At 39.0% G+C, this 23,922-nt stretch overlaps 2 protein-coding genes across 5 annotated transcripts; both read right to left on the bottom strand.

Moving 5' to 3' along the window:
- Positions 1-250: 250 nt before the first annotated feature.
- Positions 251-6,436, bottom strand: LOC122343061 (macrophage mannose receptor 1-like). Of its 4 annotated transcripts, none has more exons than XM_043237368.1 (5): positions 6,318-6,435; positions 6,143-6,181; positions 4,487-4,840; positions 1,664-2,002; positions 251-1,501 (listed from the first exon to the last, which is right to left on the bottom strand). In XM_043237368.1, exons 2-5 carry the CDS (start codon positions 6,177-6,179, stop codon positions 1,137-1,139), a joined length of 1,095 nt encoding a protein of 364 aa, XP_043093303.1. In that variant the 5' UTR covers positions 6,180-6,181; positions 6,318-6,435; the 3' UTR covers positions 251-1,136. The 4 variants fall into 4 exon arrangements, with proteins under 4 accessions (XP_043093303.1, XP_043093304.1, XP_043093305.1 ...); XM_043237369.1 differs by having other exon boundaries at positions 4,487-4,935; positions 6,318-6,409; XM_043237370.1 differs by having other exon boundaries at positions 4,487-4,805; positions 6,318-6,401.
- Positions 6,437-13,073: 6,637 nt separating this feature from the next.
- LOC122342315 (NACHT, LRR and PYD domains-containing protein 3-like) lies at positions 13,074-21,306 on the bottom strand (the record flags this gene model as incomplete). The annotated part of the gene is given in 6 exon segments (XM_043236108.1): positions 13,074-13,078; positions 13,501-13,667; positions 15,075-15,245; positions 19,109-19,282; positions 19,749-20,847; positions 20,850-21,306. Coding segments are annotated over 6 exon segments (2,073 nt in total), but the record flags the coding sequence as incomplete, so codon positions are not given.
- Between the last annotated feature and the right edge of the window lie 2,616 nt (positions 21,307-23,922).

The following is a 23,922-nucleotide window of genomic DNA, read 5'->3' on the forward strand; positions in this document are numbered from 1 at the left end:
ACATATTACTGTGATTCAATGTACTGATCTATTTGTTGATTCAGTTCTGTTATTAAGTAATCTATGCTGTTGAATGAAAGATATTGTCATTACCAATACAGATTGAAAAGAGACAGCTGCACGAGTCTTCGCCTTTAATTATTTATGAACATTTCTCCCCTTATCCGGGGTGTAACACCATCATACCAAGCTGAAGGATTTGTGAGATATCTTTACCTTGTAGATCCGTTTTATTGTATTATCAAACCAAGGAACACACATGTGTAATAAAAAGGGATTTTATTAACAAAAGGCATAGACAAGAGTAACTAACGACTACTAAATAGTTACATTGAATGGATGAAGCGCAAAGATTGATAAATAGAAGTGACTGAGTTGGATGTCACGATAGATGTTGTCTTCTGAAAAGTTAAACGTAAATTTGCAAAGCATATCTGGTTTATTCGAATTTGTAGTTTGACCACATGAACTCTCTTCATTAACAACAGCAATATTTATTTATGCACAGAGCACATTTAAAACACAACTAAGGCTTTTCCAAAGCTTTGTTCTCGCAATTTTTAAGTTTGATTTTGTGAATTAAGAGAAGGCAGAGGTCACTTGATCTTATGTATCTATGGATGCTGCGTTTACTGCCACCAACTGGACAGGAGAGTGAAGTGATTAGCTTCAAAAATTTAGTAAAACTAAATAAATATTTAAAAAACTCTATATAACCATATACAATCCTGTATCTCTTAGACACCACATTAAATGATTCCAAACTGTTGACTCATTTTGGGTTTTTCTAAATATACCTATTTCTTCCTTGCACAACTCCACAGCACAAATGAGCTGCATTCTCTAGACTCCATGCCCTGCCTCATATTCGTCATCAGTTAACTGCATGAAATGTCAGATGACCCACGTAGGTCTGGGGCAGGGCAAGTATTTTAAATGCATGAATACATTTTAACGTGTTCAATTTTACTGTAGTTATTTAATCTAATTAATGTGTTAAATTACCAGCCCTAATTTTACGGTACAGAAATAAACAGACTTCTGGCCACTTTTAAACCCAATAAGCAGATTAACTCAGAAATTCCTAAATCAAATGTAAAAGTAACTCATAAAAACCGTGAATGTAAGCAAAGCTCTTAATTTCTGCTGCAGACGAAGTTGAGTTTGTAAGATTCAGGAAGGCTGATCCAGCGCTGATCTCCTCCAGACTGAACGGCTCCTTTTCTCTTCTCGAGTTTGCAGTTTTCTTGCGTCGTTCCGTTCCCTGGAGCCCAGTTCTGATAACACACGATCTCTCCACTCAGCCAGAGCCACATGTTCATGACGCAGTAGTTGTGTAAACCCATCCACACCACTGCAGTAGACGCCCGTTTAACCACGTTCTTCACACGATGCTGCATCTCTTCTGAATGAACTGAGACCAGATCCACGTGATTCTGTCTGCAGTATCTCAGAGCTTCGGCCCACGTCAGATTCTCTCTGATCAGAATCAGTTCAGCGTCTGGACACAAAATACACCCAAAGCAGAAACTAGAGAAAGACGAATCGAGAACAACATTCAGAACAAACACAAAGGATGAATTTGTGATGTCAGACATGTACAGTGAACCTCAGGAGATGTGGAGGTGATGATGGATATTGTGTTTTGTGAGGATCTGCTCACCTTCATGACACACAAAGGAAAACTGATTGGTGCAAGAGATGTCATGCCATTGTCCCTGAGCGTTCGGTTCAGTCACTACACAGCCTTCATTACCTCCAGAATTATCAGGTTGACCAGGTTTCCAATATCTGAATGAAGAGTTACTCAGATCTGACCACTGCCATGAGTCTCTGAACAGACCAATCCAGATGCATGAACCAGATAACGTTATATCACTGATGATCTGTTGATTCTCATTCTGGTTCCTCACACTGACCAGATCAATGTGATTCTGTCTGCAGTAACTCTGAGCGTCTCTCCAATTCATTGCCTGATTGACAAAGACGAGTCCTGTACTCCCTTCAAGAATAACAAAGAAGAAATAGATTAATTGATTTTAAATAATGAATTTGTTGATTATTATTAGGCTGCTTTGTGGTTTGAATGTAAACTGGAATGGCAGTGGAAACATTAAAAACACATCATTTAATACTGAGACTGCCATGTTTCCACCAAAAAATGCTTATTTAAGATGTTCTGGAAGCACGTTGTCACACCATCACTTCCGTCTACACCACCACCTGGTCACGATCACATGTGGCCATTCACCAACCACCCTTCAAAACACACTCACGCCAGTCCTTCCACAGCAGATCATAAGGACACACACCTAGAACTATGGTCATCCTTCTCTCTGCCAGTCTGCCCAACTACTCGTCCTGTCTGCCTGCTGGATCGGATCCCGCTCCTGAGATATCTACTGCTACTAAGGAAAGAACTGTTAACTTCTTTAACCTTCTTTACGTTGTGTATGAATGCTCTCTTTATGTTTGATGTGCTGGCTGAGCACCTGCTTGAGTTTATTATATTAAAAGAAAGTTTCCTTAAAATTCATCCAGTGTCTGCTTCCTTGACTAGATTGTGACAGATGATCAGCCCCTAAAAAAGATACGACAAACATGGATTATCAGGATGGATTCCCAAGAGGGGGCAACGCCAGACCCATTCCAAATGTTGGTGCAAGCCCTTCGTGAAGCGCTTAACCCTCCTTCCAACCCAGCTAACCTGATTGCTCGACCCGCTACTTTTACTGGAGAAGCTACATCGTGTGCAGGCTTTCTCCTACAATGCTCCCTGTACTTGGAGATGCACCCACACCTCTTTCCCTCAGATCGAGGAAAATTAGCTTTCATTATTTCCCTACTCGCCGGAAGAGCGCTACTCTGGGCGGAATCCCTCTGGACTGCTAATAGCTTGCAGCTGAGCTCGCTGGAGAGCTTTCTGGAACACTTCAAGGAGGTATTCGGCCAACCACTCACTAAGGTCTCCATGCACGATGAACTACCATAGCTCTGGCTGGCAGACCTCCCAGTACACGAATATATCCTTTGCTTCTGCACATTGGCCATTCGCAGCGGGTGGAATGACACTGCTCTTCTCTCCGTATTCCGTCAAGGAGAGTGAGAGGGTATGGGACTCGGCTCACATCCATCTCCAGCACTCAGTCCAGAGACACCAACGCTAGGCAGATGCCCGCATCTACCAGCATGGGGATCGAGTGTGGGTGTCTACAAGGGACATGCGTCTCCGGCTGCCCTGCCGGAAGCTGAGTCACCGGTATATCAGTCCCTTCACCATTTCACGTTTCCCTGTCAAAACCTTTCACTGACCCACTTCTCTCTCCTTCTGTACATTGTTTATAAATGCTCTCTTTATGTTTGATGCGCTGGCTGAACGCCACTACCTGAGTTTATTATATTAAAAGAAAGTTTCCTTTAAATTCATCCAGTGTCTGCTTCCTTGACCAGATCGTGATACATGTATAATCAGCTTCAACATGTATTTGTTTATTAAACACTTTTTACATATGCAACATGAGTTCTAACTGATGACTCAACAGCCAATCACACATCCAAACTTCCTGACTTGTTTGCATTACCTATACTGAAAATAAACAGCCAATAGGAACAAAGAATATTTAGCTTCCGACATATGATTGGTTTAGTTAAATGTAAGAATACTACAATTAGCATTAGCAATAAATGTGTGTGACATATACTATGTTTTGAAGAGCATTCACTCTGTATTGTGTGTATGTGTGTATATATATTATTAAAAAAATAAAAATCGCACACAGAAAAACATTCAGTACCACTGAAAATTAAAAGTCAACCTGCACCATGAATATCATTATAAAAATGCGTCCCTTTCAGTTTTAAGTTCAGTTTTGTAGTCTTTCCAAGTTACAAAGATATCTGAGATACATTAAATGTTGGGGTTGTAGATTCATTTGTAAAAAAACAATTATCACATTTTAATAATAACATTAATTGTTGAAATGTTTTTCGACGCAGTTGATTGATTTGATGTATCTGAACACAAGCATAATGTATTTACTGTAACTCTTTAACACAGTTGTTGAGATTTGAGTCTTATTGAAATATACGTTTGATTTAAACGTTATTGAATATTGTGTTCTGGATTGAATTTCCTCGTTCGTCACAAAAGTACGAACAAGCTCATTTCATGTTCTTGTGTCAGTCTGTTTATTACACTGTTACTCGTACTCGGTTTTTTAAAAATGGTATCGTTGCATCCCTACTATCTGCGCCAGTATTACTAATTGTGCGGCTCACCAAACTAAGTAAATTATACGTCTTTTCGACGTACTTGGCAGTTGCCCATTTATACTTCCAGGAATCCCACCTATGTCATGATTGGCCAGGTGGGCCAACAGATTGCAGTTGTTTTAACAAGACACTGGTCATGCAAACTGTATTTCACATAGAGCCCTTTAGGGGGAGGAGTATCTCTCTTTATATACATATATATAAATGAACTCACCGTTGCAGATGAACTGCTGGTTAGAACCACACGGTGTATTATTCCATTGTCCATTTGCAATTATTCCACAGTCATCTACACCATTTGGTTTTCCAGGAGCCCAGTTCAAATAGAGCGCAGGTTCTCCTGAAGACCACTGCCATTTATTAAGACCGGTCTTCTGCAGCCCAATCCAGACATACTGAAGACTTATATCACTCACACTCTTGATCAGCTCATTCAAGTCATTCATGTTGTCAACGGTGGCCAGATCTGTGTATCTCTCTCTGCAGTATCTCTGAGCCTCATTCCAGGTCTTCTTCTCATTTATAAAGTCATACTGACGCCGAACACATTCAGATACAGAACAGAGAGCTGAGAAAGTGAGGGTCGGATTTAGCGCTTTGGCTCAAAAAGTGTAGTGAAGTTAGTTTTAGGTTTCTAGACATTCACGTTTGATGGCCAGCGTTCTATAGAGTCGGCAGTATTACAAAGAATAGATTAACATTATTTAACAACTTTATATAGACATGAAAATATTATTTCAGTGCACTGTAGCAGCAAATTTAAACCGGAGAAAACTTTGGCGTACTATATCAGCGCTCGATGAGTAAGAGACCATCTGAAAATTACATCAACTGGGTTTAAAACGTCTAATGTATATCAATTAAAGTGTCTTTTACCTTATAAAATAACACACTGTCAAACTCTAAAGCTTGTATTATAGGTACATTTTTCCAATACCTTATTTTATAAATGTACAGTACACAATTATGTTCATAAACTACTGTAAGTGCCCAAACAGTTGTTCATAAAGGCTGCAGTGCATTCCTAGTTACACTACTAACTTACCACAGGTGAAATCTGGCTAATACTTATTTTACTGTATATACAGTACAATAATATTATATAATAAAATATTCTACTAATACTATGTTTTCCATACTTGAATGTTGTGGTGCATTCCTTGATACAAGACTGATTTACTACCGGTGAGGCATACAGCGAATAATGATTCTAAGAAAACAATGACTGTAAGAATACTGTATTTTTACTGTATTACTGTATTTAAAGTAATAATTGTGTTTTGTATGTACAGTAATGGAGATAGTGGCAAAATTTCTTTTGATGAATTACAGTAATTTTGAAAGAAAAAAGTAGCTTACTGTACATAAAGTAAGTCAGTCTAGCCACTCTAGATGTATTACAATCTTTGGAAAATTAAAAAAAAACCTTTTGGTGAATTACAGTAATTGTTTTCTAAGAATAATTATGCACTGTATGTACAGTAAGGAAGACATTTGCAGCCATTAATGTACTACAGCTGTTTGAACTTGAAAAGATTGATGGATGACAGTCGTTCTTGTTCTTGTATAATTGTGTACCGTACATACAGTAAATAAAAAAATGTCAAAAGTTCACCTGTAGTATGTCAGTCTTGCAAATACTAAATGTACTACCATAGAAAACCGTTTTGGGTGAATTACAGTAAGTCTTTAGGGAATAATTGTGTACTGTATATACAGTTGGCAAAATGTCACCTGTAGTCAGTAAGGTCACTAAATACAACATGTTCTTTTAATTCATTTTTTGTCTTTTGACATGCATATGTTTCTGAGAATTTCTGAGAGGTATATTTGCCTAATGAACCAGAAATAAAACCCCAAACACACTCACCAATTAGAAGAAGAAGAAAATATAGAGTTTGGCCCATTTCTGAGGGAATAAACTCAAATATGTCAAATATTCACAGATGCGTTTTAGTGTAAAGCGGGATTTCAGCGATAATTAAAAATCCATATGTAAGACGATATTAAAGTCTGATTCTAAATAATGAATGACTTGTTCTTACTTGATAGGATGTGTTTCTGTCCTGAGTCTGATGTTTCTGTTTGACGCCTCAAACTATGCAATTGATATCTCTGCTCTCATGCCTGGTCTTTGTTTCTCTGGAAGTGTGTTCATTTGAATCTTGTGGAGACCTAAGGGGAAGGAACTTTCTGCATGCATACAACATAATGACATACAGATATAAGACAATAGTACCAACACATTCAGCTCTTTAATTATGAAAATCATAAGCACAGAGAGCATTATTCATTTCCTCTTCATATCATGCCAACCTAAAGTCAACATCATTACAGTAAATTTAATTTACTGGTGTAACAAAAACATGCTTGTTATATCAATCTTTCTTTCTCGTTTTTCACTGATTATTTGCACATTTACACATTCAAGATGTTCACATTCACTTAAGCCAGTTTTGTTCTCCAATAGCGGCAAAAAGCTACATTTAAAATCTCAAGAAGGACTGTTGTTGTTGTTATTGATTCTATTAGGAAGTCTTCTGGAAGATAAGTTAGTGCGCATGCACAGTGACATTTATTTATGTTGTTGCTGTTGTCCACGCATTTTGGCAAACAACAAATCAGACATTAGTCAGGTCCAGTATGGTGTTCCTCAGGGTTCTGTTCTGGGGTCCATACTATTTACATTTACATTTACATTTAGTCATTTAGCAGACGCTTTTATCCAAAGCGACGTACAAATGAGGTAGGCAATAGAAGCAATTAATATCAACAAAAGTGCAGCAGTGCAGAAGTGCTCTGAGTGGGGTCTTGACTTACCTAACGCAGACAACAAGGCTTTTTTTTTTTTTTAAACAAGAAAAGGATAGGAAAGAGCAGGAGAAAAAGAAGAAAGTTCTATCGATGTTGGGTCAAGTGTAGATGAAAAAGATGAGTTTTGAGTTGGTTTTTGAAGATTGCTAGTGACTCTGCTGTCCTAGTGGCAACGGGCAGATCGTTCCACCAGCGAGAAACAGACCAGGTGAAGGTGCGCAAGAGTGATTTTGCACCTTTTTGTGATGGCACTGCAAGACGCCTTTCGTTTGCAGAGCGTAGGCACCTGGAGGGAACATTTATTTAGCATTTATATGCTTCCTTTGGGGCAATTCATTCGAAAACATGGTCTTGGTCTTCTTCTTATTGGTAAACCAGCAGTCATCCATGAATGTAGCAGCTTTAATTTGACACTGGTCAACAGATGTGTTTTGCCATCTTCATAAGCTTGGTGTTATATGCGCTTCTTTTGAAATGTTGGACATGCTCATAAACTAGCTATTTTTAAGAGACCATTGAAATTGCTTACCATGATTTGTTGTTAATTTGGGCTTTGATTGGATTTTTCTGCCATTTTATATTGTATTATCCTACTTTGTATTTTCTTGTTTTTTGCATTGTTGTTGGGTTTTGGGTGAGAGAAAGGCACATTATGAATAAAATGTGTTATTATTATGGCTACATGAGTTTGTTTCTCTGGAAGTGTGTTCATTTGAATGTGGTAGAAACCTGTATGTAAAAAATTATGAAAATCATAGACACAGAGAACATTAGGGGAACAACACAGGCGATATTGCTTCCTCTTCACATGATGCCAACTCAGTCAACATTATTACAAATGTATTATTACAGTGAATTAAATTAGCTGATGTTACAAAACATGCATTTAATGAGTCTCTTTTTTTCTGAAGATCTCTAATGACTATACATAACTTATGCCATTTTATTCTGCACCAGCAGCACAGATGCTACATTTTTAAGTTTCAAGTTAAAACATTTGAAACATATTAAGCACAAAAAACATGTCTATGCATTTACACGAGTCACAAAAGTATATGCTTTCTTATTCTTTGATTAAGAAGTCCTCCAGTGATTCTCAACTCCAGTCCTCAAGGTCTTATCTGAAACTCTGAAGTTCAGTTCAAGTAACTGATGGATCTGACTCATGTGCGTAAAATAAAAAGGACACAAGTCCCACCTGCTCACTCATTTAATTGTATAGGTAGTTTTTTTATAGGTGTTGGAAACTTTTTTTAGATTCTTTTTAAGAAGAGACCAGGAGATTCTCGGTAAAGCAGGAGTTTGTTTTTATTTCGTTGCTGTAGTCATCTGAAAGACGTCTTCAAGAAATCTTTAAGAAAATCGTCAAGCAATCTCCAAGAAAATCTTCAAGAAATCTCCAAGAAAAAAAATCTAACTAAAACATGCTAGGTTGAAGTTTATATGTTTCAAGGGGGAGGAGTACACAGAGGTGGAGACCAGTAAAACAAAAATATGCAAATGTAGAACAGGACCTTAGCCAAGGACAGGAACTTTCCCAATCCTTGATCTATTTAGCATCCAGGTGTCATTTAAATGCATAGATGAAACAAAAGGCACAGTTGTACCTTAGGATTAGCATTCACACTTGACTTAGGACACCTACCAGATGTTCAAGAACTGAAAGTCAAAAGATAACTGTCTCGGGGCTTGGGCTTCCTGCTCTTAGTCAAAAGATAACTGTCTAAATGTGTAATACAACATAGGCAATCATTTTTTACATAATGAAGCTTCCTGCTCTTAGAATGTAAATCACAATACACATTCAGCATATACTGTTATATCATAAAAAAAGTTCCATCAACTCTCTCACCTCATTGACCTGTTTTGTTGTTTTTTCCTCCCTCATGTGCCCATATTTGGTCATTTCTGGTCATGTATGATTACTAGTTTATCGTCCTCGTCTGTCAACTCCTGGTTAGACCCATTTCTTAAAGCCTAGTCTGTTCATTCAGCAGGCTTGTTATTGTTTGTGTGCTTTGCGTAAATAGTGAAAGTTTGGAGGTGACAAAAAAAGGGAAAATGTATATACAATCCACAAGACGGGTGGAACGGGAAGAAGGGACGAGGGCGATGCTAAATCAAAAAAAAATAACAAATCAAAACAGCCTCCAGTTACTTAATTTCCCCTAAGCTATCTAGAAACAGATCTTTAGCGTCTGAGATGCCCTAACTAAACTACACTCGCTTAGCCAAAACAAGAGTACAAGAGCGCTACAAACATAATGCAGAGTGGCAGAATCCTAAGTGTTGTAGTGTATGTCATGTGATGTTCTTGTCCGCTTCTCCACGGCCTTGTAACACATAACGCATGAGCAAATGTTTAAGTGTGGGGGGAAAAGGGAATGAAAAGGGAACAAGCAGATTTGGTGACACACACCAAAATGAATGCAATACACAAGGATAGCCAAAAAATAGCGAGCAACAAAATGAGAATTTGTGAGTGGCCTGGCGGGCTCTTTTATCAAGGGTGGTCTTGACCGATTGGAGACTGATGAAGATTGATCGTGACAGGAACCAATGACCGCTGACTAAGAAGTTAAATCGCAAAAGAACAGGTAGATGGGGAAAAAAACACATGGCACAACACGAACACGTAACAGATATGGTAGCATGCAAAGTGTCCAACAGATGTACAGTTCATTTTCCAGGGAAACAGAGTGTTGTGATGGGTTGTTCTGTAATGATTTGTTCATTAAATACACTGCATTATTATTCTGTATTAAATGCACACAGACTGAAGTAGTTTAAGTTTTTGGTTATTTTAATTGTGACATTTAATAAAAAACAACCAATTCACTCAACAAATTAGAATACTTCATTAAAGGCATGTACTCAATACTTCGTAGGGGCTTCTTTTGCTTTGACAGCTGCCTCAATTCTGTGTGGCATAAAAGTCATCAGTTTGTGGCACTGCTGAGGTGGTATGGAAGCCCAGGTTTCTTTGACACTGGCTTCAGCTCATCTGTTTCTCATTTTCTTCTTGACAACATGCCAAAATTTCTCTGTGTTGTTCAGGTCTGGTGAGTTTGTTGGTCAATCAAGTGCAATGACAACGTGGTAATTTAAACAGCTTTTGGCAGAGTTGATAGGTGCCAAATGCTGCAGGAAAATGAAATCAGCATCTTCAACAAGTTGGTCATCAGAAGGAAGCATGCAGTGCTCCACAATTTTTGTAAACAGGTGCAGTGACGTTGGTTTAAAAAAAGAAACACAATGGAGCAACACCAGCAGATGACACTGTACCACAAATTTATCACAGCCTGTGGAAACTTAACACTGGACTTCAAGCAACTTGCGCTATGTGCTTCTCCACCCTTCCTCCAGACTCTAGGACCTTGGTTTCCAATTGAAATACAAAACTTGCTTTGGACCACTGGGCATCAGTCCAATTATTCTTCTCTTTAGCCAAGGTAACATTGTATGTTGTTCAGGAGTAGCTTAACAGTATGAATATGACAACTGAAGCCAAATTCCTTGGCACGTCTGTGTGTGGTGGCTCTTGATTACGCACCAAGTCCGGGACTGGAGTCAGAGATGAGAGATCCTTTCAGCCACAACACCAATGTAGACTGGCAGGCCCGGACACAGATGATGGGCTGAAGGTGAGCCATGGGGCTGACATGAACCAGTGGTCATGGAGACATAAAAGGGTGGGAGAGCAGGCATTTGAGAGCCTCGTCTGGGCTGAACTCAGGAGAGCGCTCTTGAGGAACGGTCACTGGAGGGTAGACTTGAGGACCAGGCACTGGAAGAAGCTTTTGATGAATGGGCACTCTTGAGAAACAAGCACTGGAGGGTGCTCTTGAAAAGTGGACATTCTTTAGGAACAGGTACTGGAAGATGTTTGCAAAGAATGGGCACTGAAGGGAGCTCCTGAGGAGCGACACTGGAGGGTGCTTTTAAGGAGTGGGCACTCTTGTGGAACAGGTACTGGAGCTCTTGATAAGTGGGCACTGGAGGGCACTTTTGAAGAGCAGGCACTGGAAGATCATTTCAGAGAATGGGCACTGAAGGGAGCTCCTGAGGAGCGGCACTGGAGAGTGCTCTTGAGCCCCTCCTGGGCTGGACGAGACAAGTGGAGATGAAGGAGAAAAAAAACCCTGTTTTTGGTCATAATAGTAAAACATTATTTATATAGCTACTTTTAGATTATATTCAACAGTGTGAAATGTCCTCAGCCTTCGATATTGTTCATTCTCAGCTATCACCTCTTCTTATTGCAGTCTAACATGTGTTGTCCCTTAGGCATCCATTTTAGCTTCTACTCTCTTATATCTTTATTTACTTTCCCTGGAATTCATACACTGACAGTATGCAAATCTATCTGCCTGTGATCATAAAAAAATAAGTGCGCTCCTAATAGTTTGAATAGAGTTGATGCATATGGACCGATCAGACACAATTTTTTCATTAGATTTAAAAAATCAAGTATTCATTACATTAACAAATTTTCACAGTCATAACAGTGGGTGTTGACTTCAATCCTACTTCACATCTTTTCAAAAGTGTTCTGAAGATTGTGGTTAAAACAGGACAGAAAATAGCCTTTTGCTTCTAAATCATGATGTTTATTTGTGAATAGTGATGATATTATAAGTGGACTTCAGAGAACAGCACTTACAGTCATCGATTAACTATCACACAAACTAACCACAAGGTAAAAAACTCAATGAAACATAACTGAAAAAAACCCACAAATAGACTCTTACCTAAATTCACAAATGCATTAAATGACTCCCCGAATTCAGTACTATACAAAACATGCTGGGACCTAAAACCACTCATTCAGTTTCAGTAATGCAACAAACATGATTCATGTTGCCCCAAAACAAATGGATTCAACTTCAATTTTACATATATACATGGACAAAACAAAATAACATTAAGTTGAGATAAGAATTTAAGCAATTGTATTTTATAGGAAAACTGGGGCATATTTTCTGTGTCAAAAATCTCCAAGCCCTTTGAATGCGAAGGTCCACTTTCAACTATGGCTCATCCGTGTGTTGAAGATACATTACATTTCTTTCAGTCAGGTGTGAGACATATTAATGTGGGCCTGCTGTAATCCTGAACTCTCCTCCATGATCCATCCTATAAAACACACAATGTCATTATACACACACAAACATACTCTTTAATTGAATGTAAAAAAAATGCAAAGAAAAGATTTCTGATGTTTTGATGAAGGGAAACTCTGGGTTTACTGTTTTAAAATGGGAGGTTTGTAAGGACATCTGGTCCTCCCAAAAATGTAAAAACAAAGTTGCTCACATGTACACGCATACACACACACACATACACACACAGAGCAGGGTGACCTCCTACACAACATACTTCAGTTTGTCCAATGAGCAGGCTGAGTCCTCCAGTTTTTCAGAGAGCAACTTGACTCCTGAATCTCCAGGATGATTGTAGCTCAGATCCAGCTCTCTCAGGTGTGAGGGGTTTGAACTCAGTGCTGAAGACACATAACCACAGCCTTCCTCTGTCACCATACAGCCAGACAACCTACAATTGATATGAATTTGTCAACTATTTATTTCTACAGTTTCAGACCATCAGGCCTCGAATTTTATCCTGATAACAGCAAAAACAACTTAAATAATATCATACCTATAAGAGTAAGACTTCATTCAGAACTGTTAAGGTTCTACTTTTACTTGTACACACTCACAATAACAACAAAATGTGCTTTGGCAAAAAAAAATAAAACAGTGAGCGCTTTGTGCCGTAGCTTTCACTTTTAATGCCACTTCAGAAATTAGTCTAATCTGAGTTTTTCATCTGCTTAGAGCATATGTTAGAATATGTAAAGCTATACAAAAGGTAAACACAGATTTTTAGCTCCTAATGCTTAATGAACTGTAAACAGTATTATATCTATTGTTACTAATAGGGTTTAAACATCTACCAAATCTACCAATAAGGTAGATTAATCTACCTTAATCTGCAAATGTAAAAAGTACAGTTTAAACACACACTGCAAACAGCAATATTACTCACTAAAGGAAAAGTAAAACAGAACAAGACAATAAATACTCTTCTACTCATACTTTTTAGAAGGGTAACTTGAATAAAACTCACAAATAGCTTGTCAAGATACAGTTTGAGAGTAGCTTCCCCAACACTGTTATTCTGTTGGGATGTTAAACTCACTCAAGAAGACAAGACCAGAATGAAACTGACATTTACATTTACATTTAGTCATTTAGCAGACGCTTTTATCCAAAGCACAAATGAGGTAGGCAATAGAAGCAATTAATATCAAAAAGGGCAGTAGTGCATAATGCTCTGAGTGGGGTCTTGGCTTGACATATTTAGTTTGATCAGATTAGTACATGTTTATTTGTTTTCCTAAATACCTCAGAATCTCCAGATGACAGTTTGGACTCTTCAGTCCTTCAGAGACCAGCTTCACTCCTGAATCCTGCAGGTCATTGTTACTCAGGTCCAGCTCTCTCACATGGGAGTCTGATGATTGTAGAACTGAAGACAAACTTTTGCAGCACTGACCAGTGAGAGTACAGTTGACCAATCTAAACAGAACAATAAAGCAAAGTTAAAACTAATTAACATTCCTCAGCACCCATTACATGACCCAAGACACATTCTGACTGACATTTGCACTCATAAATACACACATTAGCAATAAAACAGATATGTCTTATTAAGAGTAACTAACAACAACTAAATTAATTAGTAGTCACTGTTGATATTGATGTTTCTAAACTCCCCTAATTCACTTCACATAATAGAACCATATATATAGAAATATATAATAGGCTATTGTCACGATTCGAGGAGAGACGAGGCAGGCAGACAGGAGAATACTTGAATAGATTTAATTATACTCAGGAGTGGCGTAACGCCGAGCAAACATAAGCTCAAAACAAAAGTAAAACACAATGCGAATACTCAAGTGCAGGAAGTCCGTATTCGAAAGGGGTAATCCTCAGGAGATCGCTAGAGATAGCGCAGGCAGAAGCTTGTGGAGGTGACCTCAATCCCAGCCGATGAACGACTGGGCTTTCGGTGTATATATGGGGTTGAAGTGATTACTGACAGGTGTGGTGAACAGGTGACTAGAATTCCGGGGATGATGAGCGGGTGATTGGCGTGGGAGACGGTGATCTGGCGGGTGTGTTTGTGACAGCTATACATAGAACAATTGCAGCTACAAAGTATGATTACACTTGTTTTTGTGACTCTTAATGCATTTTATTTCTTTCCTTATGTATTAATTTGATTTAATCTACTCTCAAACACACAAACAACATTAATTCTAGTGCTGCCTGACTTCAGCTATTCAACATAAAAAACACAGTCAACCAATCACTCTTTATTTTAAAAGGTTCTTTGTAAAATCAGTTGGCAGTGATCAAACAAACAAGAAATATAAGTCTTTTTTTAGGCTACATAATGTTAGGCAAACCATTTGTATGCTATGTATAATAAATGCTAATGCCCTGACTAGTTTATTTTATAATTTAATATATAATTTTATAACTAACTAACTGACTGCTGGTGGGGAGATACCTGAATCTATCCGATTTTTTATATTGTTAAGGACTGTTTTCTTATTATTCAGTTGACACATTTGTTTAAAGGATGTGGAAATTTTTGTCAATAAAATAAAAAAATAAATCACTTTATATACGCACACATATACATATATCAAAAGATTTTGGATATTGGCATATTTGTGGAGGCATTTTACCCCCGTAATTTAGGGTATACCTGAACACGTACACACTCACACACTTGCCACTACTACTAAACCTACAGTATAACATTTTCATGAACGCCATCTCTTCCTACTGAGCATCAAAAAAGCCTCATCATTTATAGTGATAAAGATCTTAATTTCTGTATTTTTATATAAAAAGCAAATACAATCAATAAGCATTATTTTGTAAAAAAAAATGTTAAAGTGAACACCGAACCTCATTATTTTCAACTGACAGTGTGGACTCTTCAGTCCTTCAGAGAGCAGCTTCACTCCTGAATCCTGCAGGTCATTGTTACTCAGGTCCAGCTCTCTCAGTTGGACGGATGATTCTTCAGCTGTAACCAAAGTTTCACAGCACTGACCAGTCAATCTACAACCTGCCAATCTGAACAAAACAATAAAGGGTTCTGTAATTAACACCTGTCAAAACATGGTTTAATTGACTTTCCGATTGACGTAAAATGTTTATTTGTTTAAACTGCTGAAAAATGAATAGTATCGTCTTCATAAGCATTGTCACAGGCAACCAATAGCAATACAAATCTTCCAATTTAATCCTTTTTCAGTATCAAATCAAAATAGAGAATTGATCCAACACAAACACAAACACACCTTGTATAGTAACATTTGAGAACCGGTTTTGAGTATTATTGTATTTGATGAATTCAAATTCAAAATTTTAAATTCAAATTCAAATTTTATTTGTCACATACACATACATACATGGTAATGACATGCAGTGAAATGCTCTTTATAACCGTCCAGCATCAAAATGGAAAACAGAATATAAATATATATAGATATAAAAAGATAAAAAAATATGTATAAAAATATGTATAAAAAAGAAGTGTGCAAGTAGGTATAAAAAATAAAGTGTGGAATATAAAATATAAAGTGTAAAATGCAAAGTGGCTGTGCGAATGTCCAGTGCAAGTGGCTAGTGCAATTGTCCAAAGTAAGTGGCGAGTATCTGGGGAAAGGGGGGTGAACATGGGAATCCCGGTAATTAGGTGCTGGGTGTTCTCTGGTTCAGACTCCGAATGGCCTGCGGGAAGAAGCTCCTCCTCATTCTCTCTGTGTTTGCCTTCAGGGAACGAAAGCGCTTTCCTGAACGCAGCAGAGAAAAGAGTCCATTGTTGGGATGGCTGAGGTCTTCCACGATCTTCCTGGCCCTGGTACAGCACCGCTTGTTGTAGATGTGCTGCAGCACAGGGAGCTCAGTGCGGATGGTGCGCTCAGCTGACCGCACAACCCTCTGAAGGGCTCGCCTGTCCTGCACGGTGCTGTTCCCGAACCAGGAGGTGATGTTTCCCGTCAAGACACTCTCGATGGTGCAGGTGTAAAAGTTCCTGAGCACCTGAGATGGGAGTCTGAAGTCCCTTAAGCGCCTCAGATGGTATAGACGCTGCCGGGCCTTCTTCACCAGGGTGTTGATGTGACAGGACCAAGACAGGTCCTGCGTGATGTGAACACCCAGGTACCGAAAACTGTCCACTCTCTCCACTGGGGTCCCGTCGATCTTGATGGGATGGTAAGAGCGCACCTGCTCTAAGTCCACTATTAACTCCTTTGTTTTGCTGACGTTCAGGAGCAGATTGTTCTCCTGACACCATCTCTCCAGGTTGTTGATCTCCTGAAGGTAGGCCATCTCATCGTTGTTGGAGATCAGGCCCACCACGACAGTGTCGTCAGCAAATTTAATGATGGTGGTGGAGTTTGTAGTGGCCACACAGTCATGTGTGTACAGCGAGTACAGCAGGGGGCTCAGAACACAACCCTGAGGGGCTCCAGTGCTGAGAGTGAGGGAGGATGAGGTGTGTTTTCCCATCCGTACGGCTTGTGGTCTGTCAGTTAGGAAATTGGTGATCCAGTGACGCAGGGATGGGCTGAGTCCCAGGACCTCCAACTTCGAGGTGAGCGTGGAGGGAACTATGGTGTTGAACGCTGAACTATAGTCCACGAACAGCATTTTCTTACATAGTTCCCTTTCCTAAAATCCAGGTGGCTTGTGGTTGTGTGGAGGAGGTGTGTGATGGCATCCTCCGTAGACCGGTTTTGGCGGTAAGCAAACTGTAGTGGGTCCAGTGTGTCCGGTAGTGATGAGGTGATGAAGTCTCTGATGAGTCTCTCGAAGCACTTCATCACTACAGACGTCAGAGCTACAGGGCGGTAATCATTTAGGCAAGATGGTTGAGGTTTCTTCGGCACAGGAACAATGATGGACTCTTTGAAACACGAGGGGACTATAGACTGCTTCAGGGAGAGATTAAATATATCAGTGAACACCGGTGCTAGCTGGTCAGCACAGGCTCTCAGAACCCGACCTGTGATGCCGTCAGGTCCTGCTGCCTTCCTGGTGTTCACTCTCCTGAATGCCCTCCTTACGTCGTGCTCCGAAATGGTGAACGCGATATCCTCTCCGGCTCTCTGGGCGTGCATGCTGTTCATCATGCCGCTAGCGGCGCTAGCGTAATTAGAATGATTAGCTGCAGCCTCGAAACGAGCATAAAAGGTGTTAAGCTCGTCTGCCAGAGAAGCACCTGCGCTCTCCACTCTGGAGGTTGGCGTTTTATAGTCTGTGATGTTGTGATGAAGTGAAACTCAGCAAATACTCCACAAGAGACATAAGTAGAAGAACGCTCAAAACCACCAAGCTTTGTTTTTTTTGTTGTTGTTGGTCTTAAGAGCATATAAACAATATACACAAATCCCAGGTATGCGATGTGAAAGTCTTAAACAATAAGATTTTTAATGTTTGTAGAATTTTACAAAAAGTTTGCTAAAGCAGTAATATTGTGAAATATTTATTACTATTTAAAACAACTGCTTTCTATTTGAATATAATTTTAAAATGTTATTGAGTCCTGTGATCAAAGCTACAGTCTTTAAGTGTGATAATAATGATAAAAAAATGTAAAAAATGTGCAATATTTTCAGCAAAAATTTATACACGGTTACTTCTTATGCCATAAATTGAACAAAAATAAAAAAGTAAAAGCATTATTATGGTACTGTGCAAAAGTTCAGGCACTCTAAAGATTCCCAGATTCTTTTTTTTATTGTTTAATTATTTTTTTAATACCATAATCAGCTTGTTACACCTGAAGCATGGCGACAGCTATCATTAGTAAATGCCACTTTCAAAGCTGTACAAATACTTTGACTCTTCAAATCTTGTGCACACACTTGCAGACACTCAACAACCATGGGATCTCCTAAGCAGCTGTGACTCTGAAAATAAAAGTTCTTGATGCCCACAATGCAGGAGAATGCTACAAGAAGATAGCAAAGCGTTGTCAGCTTGTGGTTTCCACAGTGAGAAATGTAATTAAGAGATGGCAGTTCAGGGATACTGTAGAGGTCAAGATGAGATCTGGAAGACCAAGAAAACTCTCAGAGAGAACTGCTCATATGCTTGTCCAAAAGACAAATCAACCCCCCTGGACTGATGAAGCTCTTTGGCCACAATCAGCAAAGATATGTTTGGAGAAAAAAGGAGCAGCATTTCCCAACTATTAAGCATGGGGGTGGATCTATCATGCTTTGGGATTGCGTTGCAGCCAGTGCCACAGGAAACACTCAAGATAATGTGGAATGGATTCCACTAAATACCAGCAAATTCTGGAAGCAAACATCACAACATCTGTAAAAAGCTACAGCTGAAAAGAGGATGGCTTCTACAACAGGACAATGATCCTAAACATACATTCAAATCCACAATGGAATAACTCAAGAGACATAACCGAAAGTTTTGGAATGGCCATCACAGTCCCTTCATTTAAATGTCATTGAAAATTTATGGGTAGATCTTAAAAGAGCTGTGCACGCAAGGCGACCAAAGAATATTTCAGAACTAGAAGCCCTAGAAAGAAGAACTAGAAAAATGGGAGCAAATCCCAAGTACAATACTTTTAGCTGGCTATAAAAAGCATTTGCAGGTTGTGATATCTGCCAGAGGAGGTTTTACTAAGTACTGATTATGTAGGGTGCCCAAAATTTTGCACAGTGCCACAATAATGTTTTTATTTTATCTTTGTTCAATTTATGACATTAAAAGTAACTATGCACCAGTGTTTGCTGAAAATATTGTGCATTTTTTCCATTTCCAAGAGAGACCATGTTTTCAATTAAAAATCACCAAAATCTTGCAAAACATGCAAAAATGTACAACAATAATGAGCACCTGGTTTGATGAAACATGGACGACTGCAAGAGTCTGGTATGCCAGAAAGCTGAATAAATAAATACCTGAGCATATCCAGTTTACATTCTGAACTCTCCAGTCCAATAGAGAGCATCTTCACTCCTGAATCTTTCAGGACATTGCTACTAAGGTCCAACTCTCTCAGATGAGAGTCTGATGATTGTATGAGTGAAGACAAGCTTTCACAATGTCGTTCAGAGAGATGACATCCAGCAAGTCTATGAAAGATAATATGGAATGCAATAAAGAGGAGATGGATCGTTAAAGTCATCATTTTTGCATGATATAAATTTTTTTTATTAAATTACTAATATTCTGTGTGACAACACATTCTCTGAACACAGATCATGACTGATCCAGTGGTTGCCTGAAAACTGTAATGAAAACACATGAGTTGGAGGTGATCTTAAATGTGTAATGAAGCACATACATCGGCTTTATATTTAGACTCATCTGAACAGCATCTGAAAGAGCTGTTATTAACATCCTTGACCCCCGGCTCCACATACACAACAAAACAGTAATATAAGCAAATTCTCATTACGTTTAAAAGCTGTTTATTAAGTTAAACATATAGTTGAATCTTTCTTTGTGAATAACATGTTTTATACCTCTGCTTTTCACTCTATTTTAAAGAGTTTTGATTTGATTGATAATTCTATGATGAAATAAAGGAATACTCACAAAGCTTTTCTGCAGTTCTTTATAGCTGGCATCAGTCTCTTTCTACCCTCATCTGATGTGTTGTATTTCGTGAGATCAAAATCATCCAGCACCTCCGACATCTGAAGCACGTATGCAATTGTCGAGCATTGAGCAGGAGAGAGTTTCTTCGCTGAATGTTTATATAATTTTACAAACTCCTGAATCTCTCTGGACAGAGTCTGATCTTTCACTTCCAGCAGACAAAGGAAGAGATTGATGGCTCTGTATTCTGAGAGAGGTTCATCACTTCTGAGTTTGTCTTTAATGTACTGTGTTGTTTCTTTGATTGTTTCTGAGGTGTTCTGTATGTGTGTCAGTAGACCCTGTAAGAGTCTCTGATTGTAATCCAGTGAGATGCCCAACAGGAACCGAAGAAAATTATCCAGATGTCCAGTTTTACTCTGAATAGTTTTATTAAGTGCTAATGTTAGCAGCTCATACAAAGAGTTTTTCTCAGATCTGTATCTGTCAAATTTATCACCTAGAAACAGCTGCAGTCCCTCCACGTTCTCAATCATATGGGAGTAAAATGCATAGAAAGCAGCCAGAAACTCCTGAAAGCTCAGATGAATAAAGCAGTACACTTTCCTGTCACAAATCACAGATTCCTCCTTGAAGATCTCAGTGCAAATCCCAGAATACACTGAGGCATCAGTGACGTCTATGCCGCTCTCAATGAGGTCCTCCTCATAGAACATCACATTGCCCTTCATCAGCTGTCTGAAAGCCAGGTCAGCTAGTTTCACAATCACTTCACCATTGGACTGCACAAGTTTGTCAGGATCTTTGTCTTCGTACTTCTGGTTCCTAGTGTTGATCTGAATCAGCAGGAAGTGGATGTACATTTTAGTCAGAGTTTGAGGGATTTCTGCTCTCAGATCATCTTCCAGGAGCTTCTGAAGCACAATGGATGCGATCCAGCAGAAGACGGGGATGTGGCACATGATGTGAAGGCTTCTTGATCTTTTAATATGCGATATGATTCTACTGGCTTGAAGATCTTCATTGAATCTCTTACGAAAATATTCCTCCTTCTGAGGATCATTGAATCCCTGGATTTCTGTCACAAGGTCAATGTATTTGGAGGGGTGATCCAGATGAGAGAAGAAGGAAGCAGCTCTCCTTTCATGAGCTCTGACATTAACACAGCCACCGATGAAGTCTCAGTCACATCAAAAACTTTTTGATCATCTGAAAACATCAGTGTGATTCTGCTTTCATCCAGACCATCAAAGATGAACACAACACAACATTCTTCATACATCTTTGGGTCCAGATCTTGAAGTTCAGGATGAAAGTTCAACAGAAGGCTATGAAGGCTGTACTGATGATCTCGGATCAAGTTCAGCTCTCGAAATGGAAGCACAAACATGAAATCCACATCCTGATTGGCTTTTCCCTCGGCCCAGTCCAGAATGAACTTCTGCACAGAGACGGTTTTTCCGATTCCAGCGATGCCTTTAGTAAGAACAGACTTCAGTTTGTCTTTCTTCTCATATCCTGATTTACCCAAGTTAAAGATGTCGTTGCAGTTAAATTAAGTGTTTTGTGAATGTTGTGTTCTGGTTGTTTTCTCCATCTGCAAAATCTCATGTTCTTCATTCATACTTTCACTCTCTCCCTCAATGATCAAGAGCTGTGTGTAGATCCTGTTCAAGAGGGTTTGATTTTCTTGCAGTTTAATTTCCTCACAAAGGCTCTCATACAAGTTCTTCATGATGGTTTTGTGTTGGTGTTTGACTCGGTGTAGTTTATCATCTAATTGATGAGAATCCTGACGCAGATCTCCAGGCTGAGTACCTCTGTTTACATAGCAGGAACAAAAAGAGCACAAATAAAAAAAGAGAGAATGAGCAGCAAGATATTCTAAAAAGCCATGTGTCATTTTTGAGAAAAACTAAACAAAACTTTAAAATAAACGGCTTTGATCTAGGCCAAGATCCTTTTCATCCAGAAACTTGCCAATATGACATAGATCAAGCTTCATACTTGAAAGTCTATGTTTGTTTGTAAAATTATGCTCCACAAATCCCTCGTTGTTTATTAAATAACGAGAATAAAACAATCAGAACCAAAACTGAAACAACATTCGGAAAGGTCCTTTTCCGTCTGATGCATATTATCAGTGGTCTCACCTGTATTTACATTCATACCATTTACTGAAGTAAATAAAGATGTGGTCACTGAGTATATCCAACAAAATTTAAAGGATCCTGCAATGACGATCAGACAAACTGAACTGAAACAAACTGGTCTTAAATACTACTGAGAAGGCAAGGGTGACCCAAAACAACCTGGTTGCAAACTTTAGGTTTAGTAAATGGCAGAATTTTAATTACTATTCCTTTAATAGATTTTTTTATATGGTGTGTTTTTGCAGAGAGGAGCATGACTTTCACTCTCAGCCAAACTTAGATTAGTGAATAAAGGCATTGTTTTTATTTTCTTTGCGTAAAAAAGTGTATTCTCGTCACTTTGGAAACTTCTGAACCACCGATAGAAGATGGAGTATTCTGATACTTCACCGAACCTTTATTCCAATGAAGGTTATTTTCTCACCTGGGGTTAAAGGTCGCCCGTCTCTTCTTCAAAGAGTTTGTGCAAGATCGCTCGCTTTGGAGATACTGGAGAAACTGTCTTTCTCTTTCTTTTACTGACATAAACAAATACAAAACCAGAATTAATTGTACAATTATAAATCTGTTTCGGGGCTCTAAAAGTAGTCTCACCTGGGATTAAAAGGCATGGAGTCATCGCTGAAATTGCTGGGTTTTTTCATAGATGCTTCACTCTTCATAGAAGCACAGCTGGATCCTGGAGATGGAGATCTCTGAACATCCTCCTCATCTTCCCTCTCATTCATTTTGGCCGGCAGGACTCTCCTTTGATTTAATTGTGATCAGTGTGTAAAATGAACATGTTTTTATTCTAACTTTTCTTGAAAATGTGTTAGCAAGACTTAAAAACAACCGGTGTTTTCCTAAACATCCATGCTTTGATATGCACATAACACATCTCTCTGCTCCAAGTAGAGTTTGAACTAAATTAATCTTGCATTCACGTAAACGTTCTGCATAATTAAGTTGCACTTAAACCGTTTGTGGTAAAAAAGAAACATGGCAGGGAAGCGAAAGTTCAGACTCGGTGTATATATTGTAAATAATATAGACTGCGCACATAGCTTTTTGGGACCCGGACGTTCCGTAGGTCTTGTTTCATCTGCTGTACTTTCGCTTTAGAAATAAGATTAAATCATTTTCGATTCTGCAACAATAAACACGTTGTATACATGCAATCATCGCAGTTGTTGACTGCCTCGGGTAAACACCGTGGCGGTAAACTTTTAATTGAGTTTGATGGTAAATAGACAAGCACGCACCTATCCGATGAACCATTTATATATTACATCAACATATGAAATTATTACTACTCACCAGAAAATGTGACAGAAATAAATTTCACGGCGATCTGAGATCAGACGATCAGCTCCAAAGCTTCGTCTTGTATTACTTGCGAACGATAAAGTAGCCAAAAACAAAAATGAAAAAAAAAGAAAAAAACAAAAGAAAAAAAATCGATCTGTTTGTTTGATCCGGATAGAAGACGTGCACGCGCTGCTCGTTCTCCAGAGTATCACTGCTACTGTTGTGCAGAAAAACCTCAGAGCAGGAAGTGACACACATTCAAAATGCTGATAAAATGCTGTCTTTTTACAATAAGATATTAATTGCTTGTGTTTTCCTGACTTACTCACCCCCATGTCGTCCAAGATGATTATTCAGCTGATCTTGCTGAATGCTGCTACCCCCACCCACATGAGAGGATTTTCATTTGGAGCCACCTCACCAGATATGTTTATTTATTTTTAATAAATACACCCTCTGGGTTATTTTTATTGAGCTCTCCTTGTCGTTTGATTCTTCTCCCCGCCACACTGGTGGAGAAGTTCCACAGTTCCACAGTCGGGCGACGCTCTCCTCCTCCTACGATGGAAGAAGTCTTACAGCGGCTTACCAAGGTTAGCATCCGCCAGAAGCAAATTATGGAGCATCTGGCCACACTCCAAGGGGAGGCAGAGCGCTACCTGACCCCCGTGTGCAGGCCACCCGGTCACGGCCCAAGATGACTGTACACGATGACATGGAGGACTACT

This window comes from Puntigrus tetrazona, chromosome 4 (assembly GCF_018831695.1).
Source record: "Puntigrus tetrazona isolate hp1 chromosome 4, ASM1883169v1, whole genome shotgun sequence".
Classification (NCBI taxonomy): Eukaryota; Metazoa; Chordata; class Actinopteri; order Cypriniformes; family Cyprinidae; genus Puntigrus; species Puntigrus tetrazona.